General features: G+C 36.1%; 2 protein-coding genes across 2 annotated transcripts; one reads left to right on the forward strand and one right to left on the reverse strand.

The window, feature by feature from the left end:
• The first annotated feature begins 1,001 nt into the window (after positions 1–1,001).
• Positions 1,002–3,566, forward strand: LOC102616911 (uncharacterized). The gene is made up of 5 exons (XM_006485143.4): positions 1,002–1,295; positions 1,750–2,012; positions 2,134–2,345; positions 2,646–2,910; positions 3,143–3,566. The coding sequence occupies exons 2-5, from the start codon at positions 1,752–1,754 to the stop codon at positions 3,449–3,451; spliced, it is 1,047 nt and encodes a 348-aa protein (XP_006485206.1). The 5' UTR covers positions 1,002–1,295; positions 1,750–1,751; the 3' UTR covers positions 3,452–3,566.
• Positions 3,567–5,110: 1,544 nt separating this feature from the next.
• Positions 5,111–9,294, reverse strand: LOC102616609 (diphosphomevalonate decarboxylase MVD2, peroxisomal-like). Its single transcript, XM_006485142.4, has 10 exons — positions 8,866–9,294; positions 8,481–8,679; positions 8,287–8,350; positions 8,059–8,122; positions 7,882–7,962; positions 7,153–7,239; positions 6,682–6,839; positions 6,545–6,593; positions 5,733–5,857; positions 5,111–5,570 (listed from the first exon to the last, which is right to left on the reverse strand). Exons 1-10 carry the CDS (start codon positions 9,073–9,075, stop codon positions 5,345–5,347), a joined length of 1,263 nt encoding a protein of 420 aa, XP_006485205.1. The 5' UTR covers positions 9,076–9,294; the 3' UTR covers positions 5,111–5,344.
• Positions 9,295–9,742: the final 448 nt, after the last annotated feature.

Below are 9,742 nucleotides of genomic sequence, written 5' to 3' on the forward strand. Positions count from 1 at the left end.
CATCTTCCAAAAGTCATAATCAACTCGCTAGCTGTTTATCCCCAATTGTCCTGCATCTTGGGCATGTCAATGTAAATTGTATTTTGCATTTTGGGCATGTCTAGTAGTAGATCACCCAATTGGATTTGGAATATGGCTGGTATGTGCTGCTTTGTAGCTGCAAAAACGCCAGCGTTTGGTCATGCCAATTGTAAATTTACAAGAGGGTTCTTTATTAGAAGAAAAAGTAAATGTCATTTTTTTTAAAACAACAGTCCCTACATTTCGTTTTCATGCCAACGAAATTAAAGAAATAAATTAATTGAACATAATAGTCTTTTAAACTCGGTGGACCACATCTAGAAGAAAATCCAACCATTCTATATTTGTTCCAATACCATTGCTTTTTGGTGCAACTACTTTTTCTACCCCTTTTACTTTGGTGGGGTGCAATCACCAGCCCCCAAATATTTTTAACTTTTATTGATATAAATTAATGTCTGATTTGGCAAATGGGGTAAATCTAAATCAACTGACGGTAAATGTATTTTGCGTTCACGGCCCTTATTCGCGAGTGAGTGAAATTTTCCATCCTAGCTAAAAATAAACTTGTCACGGTAAAATTTCTCATACCTATCTATGCATGGCGAGTGAAATCAAAATCAGATTTGTTAGAAAAAGTTGGAAACTTATTTTCAATAGGCAATGGCTATTATTTTACGAGTCAATGTTTCAACTTTCAACATGATGATGTTTTGCTTTCGGCTTTGTCTCCCGAGCTTTTTCCTAGAAATTATTTTATTATCGTCATATGAAAATTACAAATACCATACAAGACATATTATATTAATTCACCTAGACCCGGTTGTTGATCAGCAAAGTCATTAAATCTACAGTTTAATTACATAATAACCTCTATCCAATTGGGTGGCTAATAATTTTCATAACTAATATTATTAACGCAACTGTAAATTCCATTTGTATTATCATTATTATTATTATTATTTCTAGCTGTGGTTTTTGCTGAACCATACAACCTCTGCAAAGTAGCAGCAGCATTTTATCCTGTGGGGCTTTTGCTATTTGTATGAATTCTGCTGGTTTAGCGTAAGCCTTTGGCAGTGTATATATAATTCCAATTTTTCAAATTATAGAAAGTTTTTGACAAATAAATTTTGGGGTTGGTTTGTTGATGACTAAAATTCAGCCACTTTATGTTTATAAATATATTTATTCAAAGCATACAACACAGTCTCTCTAAGAAGCATAAAGATATTATCTTCCTCAGCAGCAGCAGTTTTTTCAGTTTCTTTCAGGTTCTCTCTCACTTCTTCTTCTTATTATTGTTGCTATTTTTATCAGCAATACACTTGATTTTGGTAACAACTGTGTTAATTTTGTTCATTTAGAATATTGGTTTGTGAATTTAAGTTAATTTTGGATTAACATTCCAGAGAGGTTTATATGTTTGTTTAACATCATAATCGTCACTACTGCCCACGGAGTCCATTTTGAGAATCTTTAGCATGTGATGCTAATTTTCAGATTCAAAGTCATACGAGGTCTTAAATTTTGATTAAGATGGAATAAAATCAGTAAAGTTTTGCTTTATATTTGTTTTGTGAAGATTTTGTTTTGTAGTTCTCTCATTGTTGTTGTGAGTATAGCAACCACGTGTTAAGTTTAAACCAAAATAGCTAGGATTTTTCTTATACATGATCAATCAATCAGTGATATTGTTCTAATTGAATTATAAATTCTTCATTCTAGGAATGATCCGGGAAATTACAGTGATATTGTTGATTGGGTTTGTGGCATGGGCGTATCAAGCTACTCGCCCTCCGCCTCCCAATGTTTGTGGCTCCCCTGGTGGCCCTGCCATTACAGCACCTAGAATCAAGCTGAGGGATGGGAGGCATTTGGCTTACAAGGAGCATGGCGTGTCTAAAGAATTGGCCAAATATAAGATTATCTTTGTTCATGGTTTTGGCTCTTCTAGACATGATGCTGCTATTGCAGCAAACCTCTCACCAGTACTTGAAATTCCTCAACTCAATTGAATATCCAACTTCATTGTTGCATTTGAATTTTCATTTGTTCAATGGTTGTGTTGGTTCACTTAACTTCACGGTGCTTGCTTGCATATCATTTCAGGAAGTTGTTGATGAATTGGGGATATACATTGTGTCATTTGACAGACCAGGGTATGGTGAAAGTGACCCCGATCCAAAACGAACAAGGAAAAGTTTGGCACTGGATATCGAAGAGCTTGCTGATGAGTTAGGACTCGGATCCAAATTCTATGTTGTTGGGTTTTCTATGGGCGGCCAGGTGGTTTGGAGCTGCCTCAAGTACATCCCTCACAGGTAATAGAGTATAAGCAAATGGATTGTGCTTAAATTGCCCTGATAACAACACTGGTATTGCTGGAGATCTTCTGCCTTTTCGGCTATGTTAAGAATAAAATAGGACGATATTAATAAAGAACCTGAGTCAAAGAACAAGCAAAAATGCAATTGAATCACAACCTATCAGTATGAAGTTTCATTTTTTAAACAATTTATATGCAATATGGATTTTATTTGAGTACAAACTACTTGTTTTTTTATTTTTGTATTAGAATCTGGTGCTGATTTTTGTAAGCTGGATTTTTGCTTTGCGTACAGGCTAACTGGAGCAGCACTAATCGCTCCAGTGATTAACTACTGGTGGCCTGGCTTTCCTGCCAACTTAACCAAAGAAGCATACTACCTACAATTGCCACAGGATCAATGGGCTCTGCGAGTCGCTCACTATGCTCCATGGCTTGCCTACTGGTGGAATACTCAAAAATTATTTCCTCCATCTGCTGTTGTAGCTCGTAGGCCTGAGATTTTTTCTGCCCAAGATGTACAACTTATGCCTAAGCTGGCTGTGAGACAAATCAACAGGGTACAATTTATGCCTGGCCATTGATTAAAGAATCGACCCTAGGATAAAACCTAGAATTTAGAAATGAATTCATCTGCAGTATCCATCTTCAACGGAAAAGTTTCTGAACCTTTAATTACTAGTCGATCTAAATGATGTTGCGATGCATGTTATCTATACAAGGAAAAAGTGTTCTTAAAATGTCATAACTTAATGTACAAGAAGCTGAGTTGCTCCTATATATATTCTGCAGGCACAGGTAATTCAGCAAGGTGTACACGAGTCTCTATTTCGTGACATGATGATAGGATTTGGGACTTGGGAATTCGATCCTATGGACCTGGAGAACCCTTTTCCTAATAGTGAAGGCTCCGTCCATCTATGGCAAGGTGATGAAGATAGGCTTGTACCTGTAATCCTGCAACGATACATTTCCAAAAAACTTCCATGGATTCGCTATCATGAAATACCAGGTTCTGGACACTTGATTGCAGACGCTGATGGGATGACCGAGGCTATCATAAAAGCACTATTACTTGGTGAGAAAGTAACATTATCATGACTTAACTAGCCTATTAGGTGCCAATCCATTTATTTTCTTTTTCCTCTTAAGTGATGTAAGAGCAAACATTCAAATTATTATTCATAGTCAAGTAAAACAATTTTTAAGTATTGTACTTTGGTTTCCCTTGCATTGAACTGAGCTGAACCTACAAAAAGAAAAGCATGGTTACACGGATGGTAACTGATTACTAGTTCAACGACTTGATGCGCAACTCTCTTGCTGCCATTTTAACCTCAGTTTCCTCATGCTTCCAAAAGGATCCAAAAGGCTTGCACAAGTAGAACTAACAATCACTTTCTCAAGTTCGATGGCATTTTCAAGAATTTCTGAACAATTGGACTTCCAAGTTCCAATGAACTCGATCGATCCACCTCATTGAGAAAATGACATTGATTAATTGTTGTTTACTACCCTTTTTTTTTTTAAAGACAAGAGTTAAAGAGAGATATTTTATTAACAAATGAAAATGTCTAAAGAAAGTACAATAACAGATAAAGTAATTAGTACAAACAACAATACATGTTGATTAAAATGAACTTATTTAAAGGGAAATGGTAAAAACCCTTCTCTGCATATTACAACAACACAATTCTAAATAAAAACAAAAACACAAAACCGATAACAGAAGAAAAGGCTTCAAGCAGCTTCACTGATCCTCATCACCACTGGCAGCAGCACCACCATCAGTATCAGCAGCTGGTTCGGCATCTTCTAAGACATAGCCAAATTTCTCCGAGACTTTCCTTTTCAAGTCTTGCTTTTCTTCGCCACTGAGACTCGTTAATGGCACAATGGTGCCATTCCAGCCATTGCCATTCTTAAACGCGATGGCTACTTCTGCTTCAGCGACTGACCCGACCTCAATGGTCGTAGCTGCAAGCAACTGTTGAGCAATTTCAGCTAGCTCTTCTTCAGCAGCAATCCTTGCAGCCCTTGCTTCATTGAATGCTTGCTGCTCGTGCTCCTCTTCCCTCCTCGCTTCTCTGAAAATCTCTCTGTTTCTGTTTCTTCGAACACGATAAAAATTATCTGTCTCTTGCATTCCTTACGTTTTGAAGTTCTCGAAAATAGTTTTCAAGATCTGAATCCATTTTTTTGTTGGACTTTTCGTTTGAGATGATAAAAAGAATATATTGCAAACTATAAAGTCTTCTTGTATAAATAGCCAAAGGGCATACGAGGAATATGATCAAATTCATAACAATGGAACTGCCATCACGAGAATTTCCGTGTGAGTTGGCGCTGCTAGTCAATTCATCCACAATATGCATGACTGTCCACACAATGTTCAATTTTTTTCTGCATTACAAGTTTGTTTTTCCTTAATGACCATTTACTTGAATATATATATATATTAATTTTGTGAATACATAAGCTACAGTGAATTTTTTTCCCGGATAAAATCATCTGCCATTCTCTGATAATACAGTCAAACTCTACAGAAAATTGGAGCATGATACCTTCTATTGCAAGCCTCTTTTTTTTTTTTTTAACAAATAATTGATGCAATCATTCTGTCGTGCTATTGAACAGAAAAAAAAAGAAAATAATTCGAAACTTTTAAGGTGATTTGCAAATAGTTTTTTTTTTTTTTTTGCTATTTTTAAGCTTCAAAATAATGCTCACATAAAGAAAATGGAAACATACAGCCAGGAATGATGAACAACTTATTCATTATTTGTTTCAAAGAGGACGAGTCCGTGATCCCCCAATGGATTAAAGGGGAAAGGAAATAAATTACAAAAACAACTATAAATTCGGAAGGAAAGTTCAGAAATTCGCTTCAAGGAAACCTCCATTTAAGTTGTAATGATCATCTGAATGAAATACTTGAGGTTCATGGAAATATTTGACTTGCTGGAGAATAAGCAAAGTGAAAATTAATCTACTCTAAGCTTCCTTAGGCAAACCACTTTTGGGGTTGAGAAGAGCCTTACTGTCATCAGAAAGCAAAACAGGACCTCCACCTGGTCTTGTACAGATAAAATAATTGACATCCCCTGAATATTTCTGCGCTGATATGTTGTTAATTTCAGGAGGTAGTGGCAAAGCTTCTATATCTTTCATCCCATCAATACCAGCATCACGTAGGATTGATTTATCACCAAGAACATAACTAGACATAAGAAAAGTAAATGAAAACGCAAATGATTAGAAGAAAATACACTGAAATAAGTTATCCAAAAGGATGATGCACCCAAATCCCTTTAATGTATCTTGTACTGTTAAAGAACAGTGCTGTATTCTCTCAAGACTTTAACAACCAAATACCAATTACCTGTTCAGGTCTGTTTCTGAGTTTGGTGGGAAAAAGAAAAGTAGCCTCTGAAGCAATTCGGTAGCAATCTTTCTATTACGAGCGATCAGAACAGCATTAGGCCCAGCATCAAAAGTATATGCCACCTATAAGATTTATTTTGTCTAAGTCAAAATATTTCAATAACCAGCATAATTTCGAGCACATATCAATTTTCCAGCACTGGATTTCTATATAACTACTTATCTAATATCTATACAGAGGAAACAAAATGAAAAATGATAGTGAAGCTAGTATATTAACATTATGTTGATGATGGGCCAGGCGGGCGAGCTCAACTCTCTTTTTCTTTCAATCTCAAGACCCCTAGCCTTTCTTGGGAGTTAACAAAGTGTGAAATTGAGGGCTATTACCAGATCCTATCATCTCAGTATCCATGACAACAATAACGAGATATTATATCCAGAGTAGGTGGCCCCAAGGGGGAATAAACCCTTGACCACTTGATACATGCCAAAGGGCATAATCACTCAACTCAAATCTTGGACTTACGTGAGAGAGCTCAATCCAATCCCAGAAAATGATTTTCTAATTCAACATCAACTTACTATCTTCTCTTCTGATTGGGTGGGAAAGTATTAGCCACAGAGGTACAAATTCATTATTGAAAACAAATTGAGATAGAATGAGAAAGCCATATGAGGCAACTTTCAGGGAAAGGATATATAAGAATTTTCTCTGGCGGAAGCACTCAAAATAGACAGAACAAAAATATGTTTTAAATGACAGAATTCATAACACCTCCCAGATAACGTTGCAAAAAATGAACAAACCTGAGGTGATCCCACGGAACGATTCCATCTTTCAACATAGCTGATAATTCTGAAACAAGTTTGCAAATCAATAATCAACCAAAGTGATGAAGAAGATGAATAAGCGAATAAACAAACAAACATACATTAGGACTTACCTGTGGGATGTATCATTCATGTAAAATATTGGGGGAGATGTATCCAAGCAAACCGCATGAAATTGATTACTATCAGCACAGGTCAATTGTGCAAAAGACGAAAAATCATGATTTTGGATGGCTTCTTCCATTTGTACTATCCGTTTTGGCACAACTTCCTATATTATGGTCCAAAGCACAAAAGAAATCATCACAGACAATAAAACACTTTTGAAACAAACTAAAAGTTCGATAAATAATTAAGTTAAAAGAAAAAATGGCCTCAAGAAAAAGGACCAAAATAAAAAAATAAAAAAATAAAAAAATAAATTTGCAGAAAACTTTCCCACCAAGAACACCTGGAAATTTCATTATATCATTATCTCGAATGATTACAAGAAATGAGCCTGACACTTCTTAGAACCAAATACCTCAGTTGTTGTAGCAACTGCCAATATCTTCAAGACAATCACTCAGGATGAGAAATTGTACCTTTGCTCTATGTTGTAAAAGCAAACTTGTTTCAACACTCTCACGCATTCCTGTGGTGCTACTTGTTTCCTTCTGCCGTGAACTCACCTTAAACGAAAAAAATAAAATAAGAGCACAAAGTTAAAGGGGCACAGAAGAACCATAACAGAAAAGGTTCCACATGAACTGCTTATTACGAATTATAACATTAAATATTTTGTAAAAATATTATATTTGAAGCTGTAGTTGCAGCAAACACTTAGCAACCTCATCAAATCAATAGCATTATTACGAATTACAACATTAAATATTTTGTAAAAATATTGTATTTGAAGCTGTTCTTGCAGCAAACACTTAGCAACCTCATCAAATCAATAGGTCAAAACAAGACAGAATAGCAATAATAAATTGACTGCACATATCTAACTTGAATCATGGTCAGTTGCAGTGTTGGTCCAACACATTAGGATCAACATAACCTACATTTAGGGGTCCATTAAAGTTCACTGTGTCTCAGTTTCTAAGAAAATAAAGTACAGCTATCGCTGGATGATCCACATAATAAATTCAAAAGCTTTCTACCAGTGAATCAAGTAAACACTTCAGAATGCAATCAAAAAATGCAATTTGAAGAGGGGAACAGAACAACCTAAAACCACTTAAAAAATGCTATGGCTGTTCGTATTTTAGAAAAGATAAATAAATTACAGCACTAAAAGCAATAACAATAACAAGATCATAAGTACATACCACAGCAATAATAATAACAAGATCATTCCAGTGCTCTTCATCAACAAGTTGAACTGCAAGGCTGTCACTTCCATTTCCTTCCTGGAGATGTTGAGAAGGCACTAACATTAGCTACGTGAAAATAAACCTCAAAAGCAGGACTGAACATAGCTATATATACATATATATATAACATACTTTTCCCATTATCCACTTGACAAATCCACCAAACAGACTACGACAAGCACTGCCTGAACCTTGCCTGGATCAGAAAAAGGAAAATATATATATGAACCACTAGCATTCTTGATTCTCTGTTATATGGATGCTATGATGATACAAGATCAAATACACACAAATATCATTTCAGATCAAGCAACTCGAAAGAAGAAAAGTTATGCCAATTAAACCAGACATACTAATTACCTAGCTATAGCAGAAAGCTGGCTCTGATTTTCTTTCAAATTCATCAGCTTAGCCAGTGAAAAAACTGCATAAAACCCAAAAAAGAAAAAGAAAAGAACAATATACCACGATAATCCCTAAAAACTTTCTTTTGAAACAAAAGCTTATAAATCAATAAATAGATAGCATTTGGTTAATAAAATCAACAATATTACCAAGGCAGGCAAAACCAGCAGCAGAGGAAGCCAATCCAGCGGCCGTCGGAAAATTGTTAAACGAAGCAATGTGTAAATGCAATTTCTGCCAGTCCTTCTTCTCAATCTTGATCCCTTTCTCCTTGTCCTCAACATCACAAGCACGACTCCGAATTTCCTTCAAACAATTCTGGTACCTTCCCCCTCCAAGAGAAATTTCCTACGCTAATCAGCAATCACAGTGTTAATCTACAAGCTAAGATCCATATTAAGTTACCGAGCAAAAAATTTTTTAAAAAAAGTTAATTTAATTTAATTTAAATTTTTAAATTATCACAATTTCCGAAATGTTTTAAATAAAATAAAAAATGTCGAAAAAATAGTAAATATAGCGTAAAAATTATACTTTGCCATTGAGCCACATACGATCTTGGTCAAAGCTAGGACTGACGGCAACGGTCGTGGTAGTACAGAGGTGATCGGGATCAAGGGTGACGCTGATGCTATCATTGACAGGCAAAATTAGGGTTTCGTCTCGCTTCCCCCAGTACTTTATCACAGCTATGTTCGTCGGCGTCTGCGCCGTCACCATCAGTACCCATTTCTCCGCCGCCATCGTTATGAAAAAAAATTCTAAAACGTTAACGAAACAGGCTCCTCCTCACTCTAAAGGAAAAGGAAAAAAAAAACGTTTCGTTTCGATTCCGAATCCGAAGTGAGAATGTAGTTAACAGAAACGCAAGTGCGTGCCACTCTGTGTTTGTAGTTGTGAGTGTGCGCGCACTCAAATAGGAGGGACAGCATGGAGGAGACTCAGCTGGAAATACTCTTCTTTCATTTGTTTTTTTTTTGGGGGGGCGGGGGGGGGGGGGGGGGGGGGGGCCCACGCAATAACACCTTTTTTTGGCTTTTTCCGCATTGTAAGAGTCGCCGGATCTCATTTATAGGATTTAACGAATTTGTATCCGAATTTTGACTTTAATTGACAGAATTGAAGTGTGAGGTTGAGCCACTGAGATTGTCCATTTCGATTTTCGGTTCGGGCTGGGCCCAAATCCGAACCGATAACGGTCCGGATCGGGAAGTTCAAATCAAACACAACCGGAATCGATTTACTTTAGTTTAATTTAAAGATTTCTCAGTCAAATTGGGGTGATGAAATAAACACAAGATTTATATGCATTAAATTGAAACTTTAGAAGCCACATATATGTAGATTTCTATTAAAATAAATTTCGGGATTCAAGTCGGGACAATCCGAACCATTTGCCCTCCATCATTTT

This window comes from Citrus sinensis, chromosome 4 (genome assembly GCF_022201045.2).
Source record: "Citrus sinensis cultivar Valencia sweet orange chromosome 4, DVS_A1.0, whole genome shotgun sequence".
NCBI classification, from domain to species: domain Eukaryota; kingdom Viridiplantae; phylum Streptophyta; class Magnoliopsida; order Sapindales; family Rutaceae; genus Citrus; species Citrus sinensis.